Source organism: Macrobrachium rosenbergii, chromosome 9 (assembly GCF_040412425.1).
Source record: "Macrobrachium rosenbergii isolate ZJJX-2024 chromosome 9, ASM4041242v1, whole genome shotgun sequence".
NCBI lineage: Eukaryota > Metazoa > Arthropoda > Malacostraca > Decapoda > Palaemonidae > Macrobrachium > Macrobrachium rosenbergii.
The window spans coordinates 33,088,447-33,113,960 of NC_089749.1; the positions used below are offsets into that span (position 1 = coordinate 33,088,447).

Consider the following 25,514-nt stretch of genomic DNA (forward strand, 5'->3'; position numbering starts at 1 on the left):
GTCGCCTTTCGGGGCCTTTAAATGGGAATACTAAAAGCTGGCAGAATGGCGCAGATGCAGAAATAATTGTTTATCAGAAGATTCTTTTTAAAACTCGAAGAATGAAAATCCCAGAACGTTTCCAGTTCTTCGCTTTCCGTTGTCTTGGATTTTATTTATGTAGACGCTATTCCATCAAAAGCCTTCGCACTATAAAAAAGGATATTAAAATGTATGTCTGCTATGCTCAGACAAAATGGAATCCGTTACGTGCAAAGTATCCTTTTTATAGTGCGAAGGCTTTTGATGGAATAGCGTCTACATAAATAAAATCCAAGACAACGGAAAACGAAGAACTGGAAACGTTCTAGGATTTTCATTCTTCGAGTTTTAAAAAGAATCTTCTGATAAACAATTATTTCTACATCTTCGCCATTCTGCCAACTTTTAGTATTTCCATTTAAAGACCCCGAAAGGCAACCTTCTTTTACGTGTTGGGTAAGGATCTCTCTCTCTCTCTCTCTCTCTCTCTCTCTCTCTCTCTCTCTCTCTCTCTCTCTCTGCTTCTCTAAAGTTTGCTGTAACAAAGTTTCCCGCGTGTCCAAGAGAGGAGGCATTTTAGACCACTGAAAAGGTTTTGCCCCACTAGCACATTGTTATGGCCGTATTTTTGGATTTTTTTCCTTATAAAACTTTATCATTTTCGTTCATGGTAAGCGCATACTTACGCACACAACCACATTTATATATATATATATATATATATATATATATATATATATATATATATATATATATATATATATATATTGTGTTTGTGTGTGTTTGTATGTAATATATTTATATATACCTATATATGTGTATATATACGAGTATATATATAATTTTGGGCATAGTTTTTCTCGCAGACAATTTTCGTTAAAAGCAATTGCCTTAGTGTACCATTAAGTTTTTTGCGGAACCTTCTTATCGTCGGAGTTTTTTTCCCCCCCGATTCTCTTGCGTAAATCTTCTGTAGAAGATACATAAACTATTTTCTTCCATTTATTGTTTTCTGTCACGACAGCTGTTTCACCACTCTGTGGCATTTTCCAGTGACTACTGGCTTAAAATCTGGATTTACAATAATTTTGTCTCTCCGTGCGGAAAGAAAAGTAGACCTAAACGGTGATTGGTGTTGGGGTTAAAAGGATGAACCACTTTTTTTGGGGATCGAAAGCTGTAGTTATAACTTACAGATTGGGATTGTGAATAAAAATTCTAATTACAAAACAGCATGTTTAGGACCTACCTAAAAGTTTTTTATAAAATTTATAAGGGCATGTTTGAGGGAACTCAGAAAAATTATAGTGTATGACAAAGGTTACATTTGTAATAAGAGTACGTATGATGGTGTATAAAATACAAATATCTAATTACATATGATAATAATATGAGTGTATATATCATATTTACAAAAACTGTGTGCACCAATACGAAAGCATATTTTTCAGATATCAATTACTAGTTACCGTTCATGGTTCGTATCTGGCGAGGCCTTAGGAACATGCGAAATGTTACTTGTACTTCCCTGGGTGCTCTTGTATTTATTTCTTGACGGGCGCTGTGTCTAGGGTTCGGGGTTGCTGTCTGATCTGCATTCGCTCAAGTATTCCCCTTTCTGCTGCAGGGGAGTATGTGATCCGAATCTTGCTGGATATTAAGAGTCGGTTTTTGGATGGCGATGCTTACCTCTTCCGCTATTAAAAGCCTGCCATAGTTGCTTTCTTTATGGATGACCTGGTCGCCTTCGATGGCTTTCTATCATGCGAACCAATGAAATGTTAGTGTATGGCCCCTTGGTTTCTGTGGCCAATATTCGCCTCCGAATGATCGTAGTAGTATTTCCGATGTAGGTTTTTTGTTATATTTACACCGCGTTCCTACATATCTCCTTCAGTCCCACGGGAGCGGTGCTGTTTTTCATGACTAGGGCTGCTACCAAGTTAGGTTTACTGTATAGCCTGAGGCTTATTTTCTTGTAAGGGGCCCTAGGTGTTACGCCTCTATTAATGATTCCTAGTAGGGTGCGGCATTCCTCCTCATACACAGGGCCTGTACAGTAGGCGATGGTAAATGACCAGGTTCTTCTCTGCTGTCGTCGTAATCGATTGGTAAAATTCATCAGTTTTCTTTTTGATCGCAGTTTCGATAATACGATCTGCGTATCCGTTGTTTTTTAATACCTGTCAAATTCTGTCTCATTCTTTGTTTACATCTCTCCAAGAAGTGATTATTGAGTGCGTACTGTTTTGACATAAGCACTCACTACTGACTTTACTCGCGTCTGGGCATTCTCCCCGGACATTCAAGCAATGGCCAGTGTGTGTGTGTTGCTTTTGTTAATACAGTAGTTTCAAATGGTTCTTCCTGTTGTTTAACTAGGACCTAAGAAAAGGCAAGGTCTTCTGTTGGCTGTGCTCTACGGCGAAGTTAAGCACCCAGTTCCTTTTCAGGGCCTCCGCTATTTTCCTGGCATATACACAGTGTATATATAATATAAATATATGTGTATGTATATATATACACATATATATACACCCACACACACACACACACACACACATATATATATATATATATATATATATATATATATATATATATATATATATATATATATATATATATATGCGTGTGTATGTAAATAATAACAACTACAGAATAAAGGCTGGTACAGACTTGTGCCGTGAGGTGATGTTGAGTATTAAAATTATTTGTAGCATATAATACTTTAAACCTTGTTGAGCCCTCAAGACTTAGGAAAATCCTTCCTGCGGGGAGAACTAGCACTTGAAAATGTATAGTTGCTATCTGAGAAATCTTGATTAGATAAGTTATGTTTTTATTTGCCCATTTTTATAGGGAGGAAATTTTTGTGAGCATATTTTTTGGACATTGTTTGCTCAGAATAAGTAGTTTCTTTTTTTATAGTCTGTAGTTTTTCCTTTCAGTTTATGACGATACAAACACACCGCTTCATCCTCGCATCAAAACATACTCAATATGTGTAAGTCATGAAAAAATACAAACGAAAGCGAAGACTGTGGAGCTGGTCTATGAATACGGTAAATACGAACGAAAAGGTTTTTCCGATACATTTCGTAGTAAAACCCGTATTTTTTCCCTTATTTTTTCCTGTAGTATTTGAATTCTTTAGGCCGTAATACCTTAAATACAAAGAAATATCAGCTGTTGTTTTTTTGATGCAAGTAAACACCACAGTAGCAGAATACAATTTGTTTTTTTTTACTCATAAATCTAGGATAAAGATCATTGTTTTAGAATATCACTGAGGTTACATACTTTTCAGTCCAGGGATTATCTCTCCTTTTTATTTATTTTTCTCTACACTAGACTAGTTATCATCAATAAAAACTATGCATTGCATAGTTGGAACGTAAGACGTTTGTCCGGTGAATGTGAAATATGAATGAAACAAAGCTGGTGTCCTATGGCAAATAACCTTCTGTTTCAAGTGGTAGTTTTAAGATGAATCTTTGGTGCTTCTTTGGCTTTTTAGTAGACTATGCAATTTTAATTTTAAGATGGTCAGGAACTGAAAATGCATTGCTTACAGGTTTTACGGATTATGCTTTAAAAAGTACATTCATGCAGTTTGTTTAATACACAGAGTATCATTGCTTGATCCTGATTCTTGAACAAATCCTAAATTCAAACATTTTTTGTAGCCAGTAGGTTTTGCTTGCCTCTTTTGTAAGTTTTTTCCTCAGATTATTTGGAAAAGTTTTGACCTGACTGGTTCCTTACTTTCGTATATTGAAGATAAATATTATTTTTTTACTGTAATTGTTTTATTGTAAAGAATTTTTAAACCTACAGAACATGAATACATCTTTTCCGTAGGTTTATAATTTTTGCTGAACATTTGTCTTAAGAGTTTATTTTTTAGTAGACAGAAACGTACGTAAACCAAGAAGAAATGTATTGTATATTTTCATCAGTATTCTGATTTTACGTAAAAATGGGAATTTAAATTAAATTGTATGATGGTTTTGTAAGCTTAGTCGAAGTTTTTATTAAAAGTTTTGTTAATAGAGAAAAGAAAATGTGCAATATTAAGAGTTTGAGTAAGAATTCTTAAATTCAAAATGAAGTTGCAACATACTACCATTTTTGCAGTTGTGTTATGCAGTCATTTGGTGAGTGCCCAAATTATGAAATATAAATCATATTTCCAAATTATATTAAGACCTGCTTCGATTGCTTAAACAATATCCAGCCGAGGTTAGAAAACTTAACGAATGACAAGAGGGATTATTTAACGTGACAGAAGTATTTAGATTACTTACAGAAGTAATGAAAGAACATTATTATTCACATTCCTCATTTCCTCTGCATGAAGCACTGCTCACTAAAACAATTGCTTACTGAACAAAGAGATTTAATCAAATACTACTGTAATTCAGCTTAACCAGAAGTCAAACATTTGATACCAGTACAAGGAGTAGGAAATACCTACACAAAAATATTATTACCTTCTGTTACTTAGTGAAAAATTCTGTTTATCCGACCTCAAGTTAAAATCATAAAGACTTCGATGTTTACAAAAAGAGAAAACAATGATTTAATTTTTCTTAGAATTGTCATAACAGTAGATATTTTTTATTATTGTAGAAACTTTATGCCATTTACAGTGGGGCTTGCGAGGTTCGCTGTCGGCGGTACATAATGCAGCGTCTTTCGGGGTCTACTGCAGTGTTTCCTCTCTTCTGTTTTTGCCTTTTCCATTTGTTCTACTCAAGTAAAGAAGAAGCACTTCGGATCAGCCTTAAGATAGTCTAGAATAAAATAGTGAGTGAGCGGTTTTATGATAATGACAAGTGTCTGTGTTTGGTCAAAAGTGACGGTATTTGCTGTGTAATACTGCAGTTGTATCACACTTGTATATCCAGGGAACGATGTTCCGAATTTTTAAAGATGATGCAGTAACTAGACGTAGAATTCGTTTCCCGTAGGCTGGTTTTACACACAAAAATAAATATGTCTACACTACGTTTTACTTAGCTGGATAAATCTGAACCTTAGGTAAAAGAGATTATGCGGATCCTTAGGCTCTTATACCCTGATCATTATTATGCCTTCAATATTTACAGAAACCCGAGAATTTATCAAGTGATACCATGTCTTGGCCCAGGGAGATCATGGTTACACTTGGAGTACAGTACCATTCATAACTTTTTCGTAATATATTTTATATATATATATTATATATTTTATATATATATATATATATATATATATATATATATATATATATATATATATATATATATATATATATATATTAACTATATATTAACAGAATTACTCTGATAAATACAATGCTAATTCCAGAACAATTATTGCACATTATGCAGAAGTCTTTTTAAGAGCCTTTGTATGACAGCGTTGAATGCATAACGCTAGTAGACATTTCGCAAATTACGGTTATTCAATAGCTTTTTTCCTTTCTCTTTCAAGTTGCACTGACATGAGTTACAAGGCCTCTGACACTGTGAAATTGGGTCTTCTAACAATATGTAGATTGTTTCTGTTATCGCATGTGTTTATCTTTTCATTGGAGCAGTTTTATACCTGAAAGGTTATTGTTATTCCCGAAGCCTGCAGGAATAATGATGAACCTCATAAATGAACAGAGGGAAAGTATTTGGTAAAAGGTTTCTTATTGTATTAATATAAGAGTAAAGAGAAACCATTTGCTTGGACTTTCGATTAAGCAAGGCGGAAATATTGATTTTTCCTCTGTCAGACTTTCGTGTGAACATCGAATACATTTTATAAATCGGAGAGGTTTAGAATGATAGTTTCACCTTTCTTTTTTACACGTTATCATTTAACTTCTGGTCGCGAAATTGAGAGATTTGCTCATGGAACTTAGGGAAGTTTGGTGGTCTGTTATGTAATGAACAGGTAAGATTATTTTGTCTTGACGACGACCTTGAATTTGTGGTACCTGGTTACAGCATGTAGTTTTACTTATTTTAAAGTGTCTATCTCCCTATTTTTGAGTGGTCAATTTGTTTCTTGGATAGGTGCAGCTACCAGTATTGAATAGAAACTGAATTAGGCAAGTCATGCGCGTTTTTACTGAAATTTAAAATTTAACCTCCTTTTCTTCCCTATTGATATTTATACAAAAGATAATGTTTCTTTCTGCTTTTTCATGCTTGCAGAATACACTTGGGGTAAGTACTCATTTCCAATCGACGTTTCTCTTTATGCATATATGTTGTTCTTTGATAAGAAATTTAGTCATTTGTAATTGTCATACGGTTTGTGTACGTGTGATTGGATTAGCTGGGCGTTTCTTAAAATTAAAAGTACAAGAAGTATTTAGGCGTGTCCTTTATAGTACACCTCAGAGGAGTTGTCGGAGTACCATGATTAGGAAGTGGGACAAATTGTGGTTTCAGCCAAGAGATAGGTTGTATTGTATTATTATTGTTAATCTTATTCATGAGAAACCAGTACTTTATGGATAAATTTTAAGATAATGTACTGACTCATTGTAATAAGCGAAAGTGGTGAGTGCTTGGATGTCATCTTTTATTAGAGATCCAGCGACACTGAACTCTGTGTTTACATAACGTGTAAACTAAAGTAACTAATTTTTGTGAGGTTTTATTTTATGAAATTGAATTTTTATATATGTTCGCGTTCTTTTAATTTACTACTAAGTGAAAATCTGAATACTGTAGAATACACAATAAATAAATGTTATCAAAAAGTGATTTCCAGGTCCTATAAAACCCATCTTTCTAAAATGATAAAATTTCCATGTAGTAAAGTACCTTCACATTCCGTACGGACTGGAATGGAACATTTTTATAGCCAGTCAAACGGAAAGGTGTGGAAGATGCAAATTCGAGATTCAGCCAAGCTGAATAGCATTTCATGCTATTCGCTACCAAATTCTAGAGTGTTTTGCTTCTATCTTTATAACTACGTAATTTTACACGTGCCCCTTTTCAAGAAGCAGTCTTGTCATCGTGTTATACGATGGAAATTCTGCGAACCCGAATTCTTTGTTATATATATATATATATATATATATATATATATATATATATATATATATATATATATATATATATATATATATACATATATATATATATACATATACATATATATATATATATATATATATATATATATATATATATATATATATATATAATTTATATATATATATGTATATACTGTATATATATGTATATATGTACTGTATATATATGTATATATATATATATATATATATATATATATATATATATATATATATATATATATATATATATATATATATGGATATATATATAACATATACATATATATATGTATATATATGTGTGTGTGTGTGGGGTTTGTGTATGTTGTGTAAAATGCAAATATATAGATAAAGTGTTTTCTTGTCTCTGCGATATTAAATATGACCTTTGTTTTATGCAGGTGGAAAGCTGACGTACAGGCGTTACTGTCAGATGATCATCTTCATCTGGTGTTGGTCTCTCTTCTGGTCGGTGTGTCCTCTCCTCGGATGGGGAAGGTAGGTGACGACGAGCAATAACTGTCAACAGACTTGATAGGGATTAGTGTAATAACAGTCATATATATATATATATATATATATATATATATATATATATATATATATATATATATATATATATATATATATATATATATATATATATATTATCAGACAGAAAACTAAAGATAAAAGTCGTTAGCATTCCACGGTTTTCTCATGTGTTAATTCCTTGAATAGAATTTTTGTGATGTGTTTTACTCAAAGTCAAGAATTCTTATTCCCGTAGGGACGGACCTTATTTAACATTGATTTTGATATAGTTATAGTAAAACATTTTAATCGGTGACTGTATTAATATTGCAGTACCAAATGATAATTTCGAGAATTTAGAGTAATTTTGAATGTGCTGCGAAATTAGCATGAAATAATAAAGATTACATATGAACAAGTTGTAGCATTATCTATAAACCATAACCAGAGAAACATAAAAGTCAAGATGACCAAGTCGACAGAAAATTAGCCCTTAAGAGTAGAGAGTAAAATGAAGCTCGTCATGGCCAAGCCGAAGAGAGCTTGGCTCTGCAATTCTTGCAGTGGGGAAGGATCTCTCTCTCTCTCTCTCTCTCTCTCTCTGTGTGTGTGTGTGTGTGTGTGTGCTTGTTTATCTTCTTACAGCTCATATCGTTCTTTATACGTGTTTATCAGTTGTTCAAACCATCGCTAATATTTACGAGAATGAATTCTGAATGCCATGCGTGAAAAATTTTCCGGGGTGCCTTTGCAATTTTACTCAGGGGTTTTTGTGTTGTAATAAATCACTTGAATATTCTTTCAATTTAAAAATTTATTATAAATCTGGATAAATCTCTGGAATTTAGATCTTCTACCTACAGAAGATCTATGTAATATCAATATGTCTTTGTGAGTGAGTTCCTTGTTGATGTAACAATACTGATATGATAATATCCCATATGAGTTCTGTGTATTAAATTCTCAGTGTAAAGTTTGAGGCAGTACATAGCATTAATTATGTATCCTGTAAAGAATTTTCAGAGGTTACATCTCATTTTAGTGCTGCTAATTAATATAATGCCAATAAACATGACTCTTTGTGCAGTAACTGCAAGGAAAATGGTCATTATTCTCATAACAAAGCCGTATGTAAAACCACAACTCAACTCATGACGAGGTTTCAGAGAATTCATTTTTTAAAATGAATTGAATAAAGGATTGATCTCTCTTCTGCTGAAACGTAGATGTGTATCAGTGTGTTCTTATATACATAAGAGCATGCATGTATATGCGCTCTTCCGCACACAATCGAGGTTGATTCCCGATCGAGGAGAACTGGATTCGCGAGCATTTCGCTGAAATCCGTAGTGCCTTTGTGAGTTAGTTACTGATAGTTAGACGACTGTGGTGAGTTACAGAGCGAAGAAGTCGTGGATTCTACAAACACTACACTCTATCATCCTTTTCTTGTGTGATAACTTAAGAACACATACACACACACACACACATACATATATATATATATATATATATATATATATATATATATATATATATATATATATATATATATATATATATATATATATATATATATATATATATATATATATTGATTTTTGTAATAGACGCAGTGCCCTATTAACTCCTCGGTCTTAAAGTCCAGACGCTGGTTCGAATCCTGCTACGACCGCCTCGTAAGACTTCCTTTATATTCTTCCATCTGGATCTTAGGCATGCATGAAAGTGTGAAGAAATCAGGAAGTTAAGAGAGCATTGCAGTTATTACAATCACTGTAGGGACCAGTAGATTACACACAAAACATATATATATATATATATATATATATATATATATATATATATATATATATATATATATATATATATATATATATATATATATATATATATATATAGGCTATATATGTGTATATATATATATATGCATAATATTTACAATTTTTGTAAAGCATTTTAAATATTATTAAGCTCGCAGATAAAAACCCTACGGTTGGAAATAAGAAAGAAGTTATCAGTGTAGAAACATCTGTTTGTTTACTGTTAGTACATCTTACTTATTTTTTTTTTTTTTTTTGTCTTGCTGCTTAACCACTCCGAATCTCTCTTTTCATTGTCTTAAGTGCTGAATGGCTGAAAGAGCCTCAGTCCTTGACCATATAGACTAAATTTCTTAATGCATTCATTATCTCATTCCTCATTGTAGAAGCAACATAAAATATGATATTTGTAGTCGTAGAAGGGAAATGTGGAACCTGCTTTTGCTAAGGAATCCCATTGAGATTCTTTAAAGAAAGCATAAATTATTGAATAGAACAATAAGCCGGGTTCCATAAGAGGTCACTCTTGATAAAAAAGAAGACAGCAATCACTGCCACAGGCACCTTTGAAATGATGAAGCAATAAGTGAAAAATATGGGACACAGAACGATGCCTCGGCGCTTCCTCCAAAAGTGTGGGGAGATGCTGACGTCGCGTTATTGATCCTTAATTGTTCGAGGCCGCATAAGAGGATTTCTTTAAATGGATGAGGTGAAAGCAGCGTATAAATAACTGCATCAACAGAACTGGTGATAGGGAAGGAAATGACCTGATCTCAAAAACGCTGAGTTACCGCTGGATAAAGATCCTCTTCTCTCTCTTGTGGCTAGAAAAGACGAGCGCGCATGCTCTGCGAGCGTCAGGGAGGGAAAGTTAACCTCTTTTCGTTAGTGGGATTTTTTATAATTATTATTGTCTGTGTTGTTCTTTCATAATCAGTTGTCGTTTTCGTTTGTACGTTTCACGTTTGTTGTTTTCTCTCCATCCATATTTATTCATTTATTTACCTTATTTCTAAATCACGCCTTAGTTTTTAAAATAGTTATTTCTGTTATTATTTACTTTGGTATTTCACTCATTCCTCTTCTGCTGAGCGATACATCATTTAAGGAAGGCGGTCACGATTCTGTTGCGTTCTCCATTTAACGTTTGGTGAATTTCATAAACCAGTACACGCATTCTTCATGGCATAACAGTCTGTTATAAATGTTTGCGTGGAAGTGGAAAAAAATTTATATTTCTAAAGACTAACATCGATTTTACATTAAAATTCAACTACGAACGGGACAAAATATCAGTTTCATTAATTAATATGCAGTATCAGTTGAATAATTATTAACCCAAGACCATCACAAAAAATGCATTTAAGCTGAATGTATCCAAATGTAATGAATATATGGGCTTTTAGTACAATGCCTGACTTGATTCAGCAAAACACTGGTACAATAGTTTAATATAATCTTCAGCACCCCATTTGATTCAGCACTTTTCATCAGACACATAAGAAACGATTCTTCACGTGCCGTGTCACAAGAATAACAGACATACACAGATATATAGAAAATTATTACATTTATCGTTTTGCTTCCCAGTTCCTTATAGCTCTTTATAGAATGATTTGGCAAATGAGAATATAGTAAGAAATAGCATAAGAGGAAAAATGTAATTTAAACTCACGCTCCTGGCCTTGAATTTGCCTAAACTGCAATGAAAATAAATGAGGGACCTCAAATTATTCAAGTCTAGAGCTTCAAAAACTGGTTTTTAGCCCGTGGGCTAAGGTGGTAGCCGAAATCGAGGAAAAATTAACATATGAAAAAATTCGATTGTCACAAACATGTTTCTTATCCGGTAAAAGCAGCGAATTTTGTGCACCGTTTTTAATCACGTTTCAAAATTATCAATAATTAATTATTACCTTTACATTTATTGGTTAATTTAGGTTGTTTTGTGTATGCGTGTTTGAGCAAGTATGTGTGCAAATTTTACGAGTGTATTTGTATGATACAAGTATGTATACTGTATGATGATGTTTTTAGAGATTTATCGTTTTCATGTATTCATATAAGTTGTGAAGGGAATGAAGGAATCGCCAGAGTAAATTTGTAATTGTTTGCCTTTTAAGCTCCTGTGTTCCTAGTGACTGCTGATGTGGAGATAATACCATTATCATGTAAACGGTTCCCTGACGAAACGCCATTTCCGTAGGAGGTCCCATCCAATATTACTTAATAGAGGTCATTGAGCCACTTGGGGGAAGTGATCGCTCCCTAAATGGCTGCCATGCCTCGTTCTTCTGATGACGCCGGTATTCCTTTTAATTTTCTTATGGATACATCGATTTCAACATGTGGTGTGGAAGTCTTCTAAGTAGTTGTGGCTATGAAGCATGATGCTTCGCAGCCTCTGTTTAAATTACGAATTTGAAAATGTGTATAGTATATAAAATGTCCTTTTCATTATATGGATGAAGAGAAATAAATGACGGTGAATATGATGCAATAAGAACTTTTAATTTTTTTCTCTAGGGCAATTAAAAATAGCAAAGATAATGCTACCTTTTGTTTGTGTTGTCTGGAAGCTGGAGGCGAAAACAAGTGTTATATATTGTATTTTACATGAAGGACAGGACGACAGATTAAATTGTTTTAGTAAGGTTTGGTGGTGGCCTTTGCAGAATGTGCTGCTAAAATGTAAATTAATTAAAAGGTAAATAAATGAATTAACAGGAGAAACCTCAGAACCAAACAGACATGAACGACAATTATTATTACCCTGTAGAAAACAAACTTTCAAAACATGATATTGTTTGTCTTTGTAATTCGTTACTTCAAAAGAAGAATAATTACAAGTACAATGTGAAAGGAAACGTTGAGAAAATATTTATTTTTTAAGAGTAATTATGACAGTTGGGTTCTACATTGAATAGAAGAATAGTGTATGAAGACGAATATACAGAGAGTGATTTTATTGTTGTTTAGAACTTACAAAAAGAGTGTGAAAAAGTGTAACACGAAATGGCATGTGAGTCAGCAACAGAAACGGGTCACTGGAACGAAGAGAAGCTAGAGGCTTTCTGTTTAAATGATGTATAAGAATGCCCCAGTTAATGTAAGGAGTAAAATGCCGAAGATCACAATCTTGAATATAGGGAGTAGTTTCTAAGGTGTAAAGAGTGCAGTCTTCCTATTATTGGTTCATCTACTATGAATGAGGCAGTAATCGTCATGTTTTTAAATTATAAGTTTTATGTAGAGAAAACTTATGCATACATCTACTTCTAGCACGCACACACACACATGTGTATTTATAATATCTACGCTTGCTTGCACACTCACACATATTATATATATATATATATATATATATATATATATATATATATATATATATATATATATATATATATATATATATATATATATATATATATATGACTATTTATCACATCACCGTGATTCATATACAATCAAAAAGCTACAAACGTCCTTTAATATCAATTCACTCTACCTCGGAAGTAATATATTTTTTGTATATGTTACCGAAGGGAATTTTAGGTGATAATAAGTCCACCGTCCTGGGATCGAACCAGCGACGGACGGGAATCAGGACTGAGTGACACACTAACCAGTCGGCCGACTGGTTGGTGTGTCACTGTAGTCAAAAATTCCCCGTCCGTCGCTGGTTCGATCCCACGGGACGGTGGACTTATTATCACCTAAAAATCCCCTTCGGTAACATATATGAAACATATTACTTCCGGGAGTGTCAGAGTGAATTGATATTAAAGGACGTTTGTAGTTTTCTGATTATATATATATATATATATATACTGTCGTTTAGTTAGCTCACTGTGCAAGCTGTAGAAGATATTCGTAATTCTGATTATCTTTTTCATTCAGAGCTTTCCAGACTGTACCATCTGCCACGTAGCTCTAGCTATGCAGTTCATTTTAACAGTCGTGCATTTTCATCTGTGTGAGGTTCGTTCCACACACCTTTCTAGAAGTTTTGTTTCTGTCGTGACTAAATTGTGGAATTGTCCTCGCCGCCCTGTAGTTAAATTTTTGGACTTCGTAAGTCCAACTTGGCGCATTTTTTAGCACGATGACATCACTTCTCAGTTAATTTGTTGAAGCATTTGACTTATTCATTTTAATTTTTCTTATCCATCTTATTTGTTTTCTTTGTTATTTCTCTTGCATGCTTTATTCTGTACTTCCTCGTTTCCTTTTCTGTACTGGGCTTCTTCCCATATTTGGGTCCTTTGCGCTTGTAAAGCATTTTGCTTTTCCATTCAGGGTTACAGCTTGATTTGTGTGTGTATGTATACATACATACATACATACATACATACATACATACATACATACATATATATATATATATATATATATATATATATATATATATATATATATATATATATATATATATATATGTGTGTATGTGTGTGTGTGTGTATGTGTGTGTATGTATGTATATATGTGTGTGTGTATATTACGTCTTGGATTACTTTAGAAGAACTATGTGCTGGCCTGGTAGTGGCACTTCTGCTGCAAACGCATTTGGGTCTGTCACTATCCAAGCGCATGGAAACAGCATGATCGATCATTGAACCGATGCCGCCAGAAGTGCCCAGGTTCCGGTGGGGTATGTGCGTGTGTGTGTGTGTGTGCGATCTCCAAGGGATTTTTATGAGAGGAACAGTGACTCTCACAGGGAGACTGCCTCGATCTTGGGTGGCTGATATGTGCTTCTAGCCTGGTGTAGTGTTTAAAGAAACCGCCACTATTAAGATACATTGTCTGGGCCATAGAAAAGTAAGTAAGATCGCCCAGTGACATTTATATTTTTTCCAGACTTAAGAGGGAAAACCCTCGGTTGGGAAGCAGTGAAACGGATCGATGTCCACATAATGAATTTTCCCATTTAATGCTCCATTAGACATTTTTCTGTATGTAATGAACACCATTTCAGGTTTTGATATCATGATATGTTTCTTTCAACAGGAATTCTGGTTTCGTCCTGAGAGGACGAATGTTTGAGAAGTATTGTTTTTACTCTTACATACTATATGACATATAATGTGGTCTAGAATAAGCATGACTTTATTACTTGGTTTGATGACCAGGGTGTTATTCACTATCGTTGCTTGGTATAGAATCAGTCATTTGCTGGTTTGTGAAACAGTATTTCCTCTAGTTATGTTTCCCATTGATAGGGGGTGTGAATCACTCCATTTCATGACCGTAGCTTTAGCTGAACCATTTTCGTTAAATTTGCAAATAAAGTCTAGTTTGTACGTCAGTGTTTAATTTCAGTAGGCCTTCGTTGTAAAGATAGATACAGTGAGAGAAGTCGACAAAGGGGAAGGAATTTGCTGACGCAAGGGGCCACGGCTACCAGAGACGTCTTAGGGAAAGAAGACGTTTGATTCTGTTCTCAATACAGATACGTCAATAAAAGATGGCCTTTTTGACCTGGGAAGGGCCTATAACATATAATATATATATATATATATATATATATATATATATATATATATATATATATATATATATATATATATATATATATATATATATTATATATATATATATGTAATTCTAATAACACAATGCCCCCTTAACTTCTCGAATTCTTCGCGCTTTTTTTGGATATGCTTGTAACCAGGTCCGAAAATATCCTCCGGAAGAAATTGAAGAGCTTGGTAATGACGGGTCGCGAGAATCGAACCGCCATTCACAAGGCTCTTCAATTTCTTCCGTCTGGATATTTTCGGCTTCGTAGTTACAAGCATATCCAAAAAGCGCGAAGAATTCGAGAAGTTAAGAGGGCATTGTGGCTATTAGAATTACATATGTGTCTGGTAAAAGTGACCAGTAGATTCTACATATATATATATATATATATATATATATATATATATATATATATATATATATATATATATATATATATATATATATATATATATATATATATATATATATATATTCACGGTTAAGGTTAAGACAAGCTCCCTATTGAGGGTAATGCTAGTTTTGTGTACACATCACACTTCAGTCATTAAGCGATACCTTGTTCTAACTTCCACCCTGCATTTCAAAACCAATTCTTCCCTCAAGCCCTATGAGAAGCTTTGATAATATAATAATAATAATAATCATAATAATACCGTGATGTCCGTTCTGCACCGGAATAACTCCAATTTCTTAACATTCTTTAGTTTCATTAAAATACGAGTAATAATTATTATGCTCTTTGAGTCTCAATGTACTCGCAAGATGCAAACGACCCTAGCACCTGGAACTACCAGATGACTGAATAAGCTTCTTCTGGAGACTAAACGAAAGGGAATCTTATTTTCCGGCCTGCAGTAAATGCCGTTAAATCCATATGAGACATTAGCAGGAGTAAGTTCTTTCTCTAGTTAACTCGTCAACAACCACCAACAGGTGCCTATGGCCATAACTAGATTCACAGGAATTCCTCAGAATGTCCAAGTCCAAATGAACCCTTGATAATGGCCTACTCGGAATAGGAAATGAAGTACGACCCTTGATGGCTTACACGCATTACAGACCGAACAACTTCTCACAAAGTCTTCCACCAACGTGAGCATATTCTTCCAAAGAATTGTCCCCGTATATTCTGATACATTTTCTCAATCCCCAAATGCGGACTGCCAGACCTACCATGAACAATATCCAGCACCGTAGGTACTAAACTCCTAGGAAGAACTATTTGTGCTGTATCACCCTTATCCTCATTACTCCTCAGTCTGTATCTAATTTTCCTAACTAACAAATTACCCTCTAATTCAATGCCTGCAAAAGGCAGCTTATACCCTTCCTAACTGATTCCCCTCTAAGAAGCGCTTTTGCATCTGCCAAATCTCATCTTCATCTTTCTTAGATTCTACTAAACTAACATCCCAGTCTATGCAATCTCCAGATACATAGCATACATGAGTGCCATCTGCATCAGAAAAACTTCTACTAAGGGCGTCCGCTACAACATTATGTCTACCCTCTATATACCTAAGCTTAGCATCAAAATCCCTGACTGTCAGATACCACCGAGCTCTTTTTGGGGAAAGATCCGGCTTATTAAAAAGATCGAACAGTGGCTTATGATCCGTCAGAACCTCTAATTGATTGCCCAGAAGGAGCATCTTAAAATGTATTAAGCTAGACACTATGGCAAAGGCCTCTTTGTCTACTACCGACCATAACCATTCATTACTACCTCGTGTCTTAAACTTCCTCCTGTAAAATGCAGTCGGATGGAGTCTTCCATCAAGCTTCTGCATACGGCATGCCCCTATACCATCATAACTAGCGTCCGTTACCAATGTGAAAGGACGTTCCAAATCAGGAAGCTTCAACACTGGGGGATTAACCAAAGCATCCTTAATCTTCTGAAAAGCTAACTGCTGTTCATCTCCCCATACAAACTGCACATCATCCCTCAGGACATCTGTCAAGGGAGATGCTAGAACAGAAAAACCCTTCACAAATCTACGGAAAAATCCAGCCATACCTAAGAATGACCGAATCTGCTTCTTATTCTTGGGAGTAGCAAAATCTGCTATTGCCCTAACTTTATCATCATTCACTCTAACACCCTCTTTAGAAATGACATGGCCTAAATATACTATCTGCCTCTTGAGAAAATTACACTTAGCTAATTTTATCTTCAAACCCGCTAACCTAAGCCTCCTAAAAACCTCTCGAAGAACCTCTAAATGTTCCTCTACTGAATCAGTGGCAACTAGGATATCGTCCATGTAAAGGAATGTGGACTTCCCTAACAAACCATGCAAAACAATACTCATTAGCCTAGTAAATGTCATCAGACTGCCTGATAGACCAAACGGCATCCGACTGAACTCATAATGCCCCTTCGGCAAAGGGAAAGCCATGTACTCTCGACTCTCCTTGCTAAGCAGTACTTGCAAATACCCTTGCATCAGATCAGTTGAGGAATAAATATTCTTGCCCCCAATCTCAACAAATAAATCTGGCAAACACGCCACAGGGTAGCGGTCAGGAATGGTTTTCTCGTTCAACTTCCTAAAGTCCACAGAAACTCGCACTTAACCATCCTTCTTAGGCACTGCCAACAATGGGAAATTAAAAGGCGAGGAACTGGGCCTGACAATGCCTTCTTCTTCCCACTTATTAACCTCCTGCTCTACCTGTTCTCTAATCTTAAAAGGAATCCTATATGAAGGAACAAAAATAGGCTTAGTCTTGTCCTCCAACTGAACCTTGTGTTCTGACACATTTGTTAATCCTAACCTATCCCCTTTGAGTGCGACTATATCCGCAAACTCGGCCAGAACATCTTCCACACCACCAGCATATTCTTTATAACCAGCATTGGCTAAATGATCCTTAAAAACCTGCCTCCTAACCTGTAAATCTGCTTCTGAAAAACTACAGAAATCCCCGACAATAGCCACTGAATTATCTTCATCGACCCAGTCAAGAAAGTCGATTGCATAATACCCTTCTGATGATTGCAAACTGAATCATTACAGTTTAGCAATTCCACCCAAGTATACCCTGATCCCGATACATTATTCATAGAACCCGTAGACACTACCCTCTTCAGCTTCTCGCTACACTCATCCACAGACACGTCTGGATTTATGCACCCCTTTCACTCGAACTTTCACCATAGCAACCATACCAGGACCAAGCACCACATCATCTGCCAAAACCCCCTTATAACACTTCTTATCCCCTGACACATGCTCAGCATCCACCCACAGATCCTCATGTACACCCGATCCATCCTAATCATCCGCCAAACTCACATCCATCCCCTCATAAGGCACAAACACACCAGATACTCCCACAGTTATACCACATACCCTAGTATAAACCGAGATTTTCCATCTCCGACATGCTGGGTGACCCAGTAACAACGTATTCCCCAAAGCAGCCCCTCGCATAACCAAAAATGTTTCTGTGAAAGTTCTACCTCCAAGAAACAAATCTACATCCATGAATCCCAAAACCCGTAACCTATTTGCTTGATCATCACATACTGTCTCTTTAGCAGGTCTCAAAGAACGATCGGAAAACATCGATCTGAGCAACTCATAATTCATCAAATTAAGAGAGGCGCCCGTGTCTATAAAAACTCTTACATTTATCCCTGCACAGACCCTTTGACAACTGGCTTCAACCCTGAGGGTTCCCCCAGAAGTCCTATATCCCAAAAAACACCCATCCAGTTTTCCCTTACAACTGATCGGTCTTTAGACAATGTCTGCCGATCACAAGATCCCCTCGAAAAATTCACATGAGGACCTTTCTTACCTGAGCTACCAAAATTCTGAAATGCAGGCCTACCATTATACTGTCTCCGAGATGGACAGGACTGCCCAAGATGACCATAGCTCTTACAACTGCCACAATGTTTAACACGGCAAAATCTCTTAATGTGTCCCTGCATATTACAATTAAAGCAACGAACCCGTGGGGTCTGAGAACTCAAGCCAACCATTGACCACTGACTATTCCGAATTTCAACAAAACCCTTCAAACTGCGGGCAGAATCTCCGCGTCCTACACAACCATAGGCTGACCTAAGGAATCTCTGATCACTATTTCCTGTCCTCATTTTTGCAACTCTCTTCTTCATAAATAAATTCGTTAACTTATTCTTGGCTGATCACAAAAGCAAAATTTCCCTAAGCCCCGTGAAAGGACGCCCCTTACAGAAAAAACACAAGAAAAACAATTTCCCCTGAAATAATTCCCACACAACAAGAAACCCAGAATGTTAATTCCCGTTACTCTAACAATTAATCCCCCCAAAATCAAAAGAAAGTACTAATCAAACCCACAATTACATCCAAAGTTAATGAAACCTGCAATTAAACCCAAAATTAATTAAACCCTCAATTAAATTCAAAATTAATTAAACCCAAAATTAAATTCAAAGTCGCATGTGGAAAAAAAAAGAGCGGACTCAGCGCATAGCTGATTGCAAAGTCGGTCAAGATCACTTCGTATCTTCAAGGGCAAACGCAAAAAAAAAAAAAAAAAAAACACAGTCTCCCCCAAGTAAAGAGAATGGGAATCCATCCTAACGTATGGAAAACGGGAATTGTCAGACAGAAGCGAGAGAGAGAGAGAGAGAGAGAGAGAGAGAGAGAAAGGGAAAGAATTCGTCCCTCACCCCCTCAGTGCAACACCTCACTCCCCCTATCACCCCATCCAAGGCCTGCTGAAGCCCACAGAAAAAATGCTGAGCGCCAAAACTCCGAAGAGACTCGCTCACCTCCAGTCGTCATGGCAAAAGATTGCCGAGTAAGCTCACAGCAACCATTCCCTTCTTTACATACATGCACGTATGCACCCAAAATGAAACACGTACATGTGTAATTAAAAAAAATAAGAAAAAAACAGTAAAAAAAAACTAAGAAATGTATACACACTTGTATAAGAAATGTTTACACACAGCAATTCAACAAATGTCAAATAAATTACTACCCAATTATCAAAGTCCCCAAAAATAACACAATAATAAAATACTCCTTTATCAAACCCTAAACGCCGATGCGAACTCCCGATTGCTATATATAAAAAAAAGCAAAAGATATAAGGCACGCCCAAAATTCAAGTGCGCTGCAACAGAGTATGGTGAAGACGGCAGTACACGCCGTCCAAACTAATGACGTCACTGACACGTCACTCAGGGGATGACGTCACTGACAGCCACTGCCCGAATATTAGTTGCAGTGCAGTAAAAATCAATCCCATCTGACACTGAAATTAATAATAAAAAAATTATAACATTTACGTATGCCTCTGCTTAACGGCGCAGGAATTCCCTCACCAAAGAAAGAGAAAGAGAGAACAAAAAAAACACTTGCGCTTTTCGTGTGTTTTAACACGCACAAGCGGTCAAGATACCGCAATTAAATGCGCTGCGCACATTATACACCCCTAAACACTCCCCACCAACGCCTATAAATCCCTATTCACGTTAAAAACTTTGCGCCCTGTGACGCATCATTAAACACACACACAGTTGCGCTTGAGAAAAACTGACTTGGGTGTGTCTCACAACAGCATCTCTCCCCTGAATCGCTGACCATCAAAGTCATATTCTGAGATGCCAATACCAGTATTAATAAGATATGTCTCTTCGGAAGCGTAACCCTAACTATCTATTTATCTATCTATGTCTTAACACCTCCACCAACCACTGTTAAATGGCCCTGTCCCCAGGTCAAATAGGGCCATCTTTTAAAAACAGAATCAATTGTCTTACTTCCCTAAGATGTCTCTGATAGCAGTGGCTCACCCCTGGGTCAGTAAATTCCTTCTCCTTTGTCGACTTCTCTCACTGAATCTATTCTTTAACAAAGGCCTACTAGACTTTATTTGCAAGTTTAACGAAAGTGATTCAGCAAAAGCTACAATCATGAAATGGAGTGAATTTCACCTCCTACAAATGGAAATCATTACTACAGGAAATTCTGATTCACAAATATCCAGATTACTAATTTGAAACCAGCTAATACTTAGTGACTAACACCCTGGTCACCAAATAAAGCAATAAGGTCATGATTATTCTAGACCACAATGTCAATAGTATGTAAAGAATAAGCACCACTTGCAAAACATTCGTCCTCTCAGGACAAACCCAGAATTCCTGTTGAAAGAAACATATCAATATATTAAAACATGAAGTGGTGTTAAAATACATGAATATTCAAAATATAGAAAATGGAACAGGAAAATGCATAAGGGAGACACAGCAGGGTTTCACTGCAGCACTACTAGGTCCTTCCACCAAATGTCTGGAAAAGCTATTAAGTGGTCATGAGTTATTGTACTCACTTTCTATGGCGAAAAATAACAGATTTTCCAGTGGCGATCTTCCAACACTTCACCACTAACCAAAACAGACCCAGTCTATTAATGAAGTCCCCCTGCAAGAGTCTATCCCCCTGTTAATATACCATAAGCGAGTGCAACACACACACACACACACACACACACACACTCACACTGTCTCCATGTACTTAAATCCTGATCATTGTCAGGCAAGCACCAATGCATGTGTCAGACATCTCGCTGTATCCAACCGTGCAGACTTCAGTGTCGACACAAATGCACCTGCAGTGGAAGCGCCACTGACAGGTCAGCACATAGTTCGTCCAAAGTCATCCCAGACTTAATAAATCTGTTGCACAGGCCATGACGTTGATACTGCAAGCTTTAAATCAGTAACTATCTTTTGGATATAATCTAAGAATAATCATCTTTTATTATTCAAAGAACCGGTAGTCTCTGATAATAAATCCTTTGGTAAACTATATTACATCTCAGAGGCCTTAGATTTTCTGTTAGCCTGTACATCATTAGTGCAACATATTAGCAGTTTGAACATCGCCTAAGACTCCTAATTTCAAAGAAAGCTATTTGTAATTCATATTTCTATTTCAAAAAATTTTTATGACTTGAGCCTGTTAGGTCTATTGCTATAAGCTGCAGAGGTAGTTACGATGAACATTTCCTGTAGAAACACCAAATCAGTAGGGTGGGATAAGGCCGGTTGATTCAATATGACGAACTAGTCTTATGACAAATTTGTTACTTGCTTGAAGCATATTATATGATGAAGTCATTCAGATCTGATCTCCTCACTTAAAATTTCGGTAAACTAAATAATTGGGTTTATTTTACGTTTAAAAATATGTAAAAATGAAGTTGAATAAAATCCCATGTCAGTGCTCCTTTTCTTAATTAGTGTGCATGTTTTTTCTATTTTACAATTGATATCAGAAAAAAGGTGCCATCCACAAAGAAGATAATAATATTATGTTACATAAATGCTATCAAAATCATATTAATTTCCTGTAATCTAAAACATTGATCCGAAATCTGCAGTGCTATTGAATGCATTAATTTGCAACATTTAATTTCTGCCTGTTCATTAGTACGATGAATGGATTTAATTTGGCTTAAGAAGACATTCCTCCACATAAGAGGGAACGGTTGACAGTGAGCAGCAACTATCACTAAAACTAGGCACTAATAGATTAATTAATATGAAAGCAGTATTTCTACATAAGTTATCATTTTTAGTGTAATAAAAAAAATCTCAAACATTACCAATTATTTACTAAATTCAATAAAAAGATAATTTTCTATAAATGACTGTATATAAATCACGGTGTGATAAAAAAATGTCATAAAAAGAGCTGCGTGTTCCAAACGTACCAAAGAACTATCATGGTCGAGGTGGGTTAATGCCGAAGCTAAGTACAATTTCCCCGCTCTCGACGGGTAAATAAAGTACACCAGACTCGGCATTAATTTATACCTCTCTTGATGGCTCAGTGGTAACGTCGACTGGAGTTGCTGGATGGCGCGTCTGTGTCGTGGGATCGAGACTCTGCAGTGCCCGTCCATTTATCACTTATAAATTCCCCTTCAGTGATAACTCCCCATCGGGGATATTCCCGAGGTAGCGTGGATTTGATATTAAGCGACATTTGTAGCTTCATGATTGTATATAAATCACGGTGTGATAAAAAAAAATGTCATATATATATATATATATATATATATATATATATATATATATATATATATATAATATATATATATATATATGTATGTATGTGTGTATGTATATGTATGTATGTATGTATGTATGTATAATTATTTTGCATTGTTATTTTCAATTGTATATCTATATATTTATCTATCTGTGTCTGTCTATATATTGTGTTCTTAAGGGGATTTTCTCCTTATGTATCCCATTTATATTCATGAGATTTAGACTTGTTTCGGATTCTTTGCACTGTGTCTTTCAAACCAGTTCCATGAGCGCAAGGAAAAGAATATTTGTATTCTCCTTCCATCTCTTGAAACTTGGAAGCTGTAAAGAATATCGTCGGCTTTAACCAGCGATGTTTCGGTATCCGTACCGTACCGGTATCCACTATCGATAATGCTTGCTCACTCAGTGCTCTGAAAACCTTCCGTCGTGTCGACTCTCGTATTTTGAGGCATTCTGAATTTCCAAGAAATTAAGAAAGACAGCCACGCACAGACTTCACTTTCTTTCTTTAAAAATTAATGAATCGTCCTTGTTTCCATTTACTGTTTAATCTTACTCTTGCTAAGATTCACGTTGTCCTCTCTCCTTTCGTAAAATATTCAAGACGTCCTTGCTGTATGGCCATTCTAGGTTCCATATCCTTCACTCTCTCTCTCTCTCTCTCTCTCTCTCTCTCTCTCTCTCTCTCTCTCTCTCTCTCTCTCTGTATCACGCATACAGCTACCTAGGCCATTTCTTTCTTCTACTGTCTTGCGTCATTATATCCAAAGCTGCCAACGCAACACATTGTATAAGAGCTATTTTTACGTGTTTTTACATTAATTTCACTTTCTTTATGAAAAAAATATTCATATCTGAACAATCTACTATCTACACCATAAAATCTTGGGATCGATATTCCAATCTATTTCCCCCCTTTTTTGCAACTTACTGATTCCCAAAATGAATTCAAGAACATTCTTACTTCGAAAGTCTCCCTGTGTCCAGTTTTCTCCTTCAGCCATCCAGCATAGGTGTCCCTTCATATATTCTAGAATCTTCCGGAAACTGTTACCTCATTCTCACTCTTCCAAGTCTGGATCCATAGTCGCTAAATGTTATTGTTTTCTTCCCGCTGTTGTTGTTGTTGCCAAACCTTATGACTGGCAACTGGGAGTCGTAGGAAAGATGCGAAAGAAAGGTGACTGACTAAAGATGCTTAGAGATGAAAAGTTGGTTTTAGAAGAGGCAGGAGTTAAACAGATGTCTTGCTAACTCCGCAATGGCTGCGGTCTCCACTCTCTTCCCTCATCTTGCCGCCTCATCAAACTCAATTACTCTTAGCTTTTGTAATGTGCCAAGTGCCACAGCAGGTGACTCGCTTCTTTCCGTCTAGACCATATGCCTGCACCATTTAGAACACCCAGTAAGGTTGAAAGGTGTAATTTTTAGCAAACGTACGGGAATAATACGGTAATTAACGTTGACCGAAGTTCATAAGAACCGTAAGGGCCATTTCTTGTTCTGATAGGTCCCCAGTCCTTTACTACTGTCTCTGCTACATTGTATGCTTATGCGATTGTGTACAACAGTGGCAGCGCATATGAGTATCTTTCTATTACATGGAGTTTATTTTCAGATACTACGCTGGTTTTCATGTCTGTTTGTGTATGCGACAAGAACATATCAAATTAATCACTCTTGCCACCAGATGTGCGGTAATCAGTTTTTTGTCATTTTGTAACCATTATAATGTTCGTTTGATGAGACGACTTTTCTTTCATCCACAGCTACGGCTATGAGCCTTCTGTCACCACGTGCACGATCAACTGGCAGAAGAACGACACGAGTTACAAGTGGTACATCATGACCCTCACCGTCCTGGGATACGTCATCCCCTTGATCCTCATCTGCTCCTGCTACTACCAGGCCTCCAGGTTCCTCCACAGGGCTCACGAGTCTGGGGAGTCAGTCTATGCCTACGACTGGGCAACTGAAAGGAACGTGACGAGGGTATGTGCACACAGTACTTGTGAGCAAAAGTAAAAGAAAAGTTTGAACTATCCATTGAACAAGAGTTTCAGTAGAACCAGCTGTCAGCTGAATGATTCTATAAACCAAGATGCTATTCCAACGCTTCATGAAAGTTTTATCCCACGCCAGTTTTAAATCCTATACATATATATGTGTGTGTGTGTGTGTGTGTGTAAAAAGACAAATCTTCATCAAAACAAGATATGACACTGAAAACGGGGCACATTCTTTCTTTTTAATTTGACAAATAAGATATAAGCTTTCATCTTTTCCGGTAGTATTGCCGCGTGTTATATAGGTACATTATTGGTTATAATTTCCGGGTCGTCAGGATTTATCGTCGTAAATTAAACATAACAGAACTAATGTTGAATGAATGTGTAGATCTCTCCCTAAAAAAGGAATTTGTTTATTCCCACGTGCCATACCACAAAGATAATTTATGTTAATTTGTTTATTAATCATT

General features: G+C 35.9%; 1 protein-coding gene across 2 annotated transcripts in view; it reads left to right on the forward strand.

Moving 5' to 3' along the window:
* The window catches only part of LOC136841683 (visual pigment-like receptor peropsin), a 754,051-nt gene that overhangs the window by 724,232 nt on the left and 4,305 nt on the right, over nucleotides 1–25,514 (forward strand). For both annotated transcript variants that reach the window (XM_067108876.1, XM_067108875.1), the window contains 2 exons: nucleotides 7,495–7,591; nucleotides 24,805–25,027. In XM_067108876.1, the coding sequence (XP_066964977.1) occupies nucleotides 7,495–7,591; nucleotides 24,805–25,027 (320 nt within the window). The remainder of the gene's footprint in view (nucleotides 1–7,494; nucleotides 7,592–24,804; nucleotides 25,028–25,514) is intronic.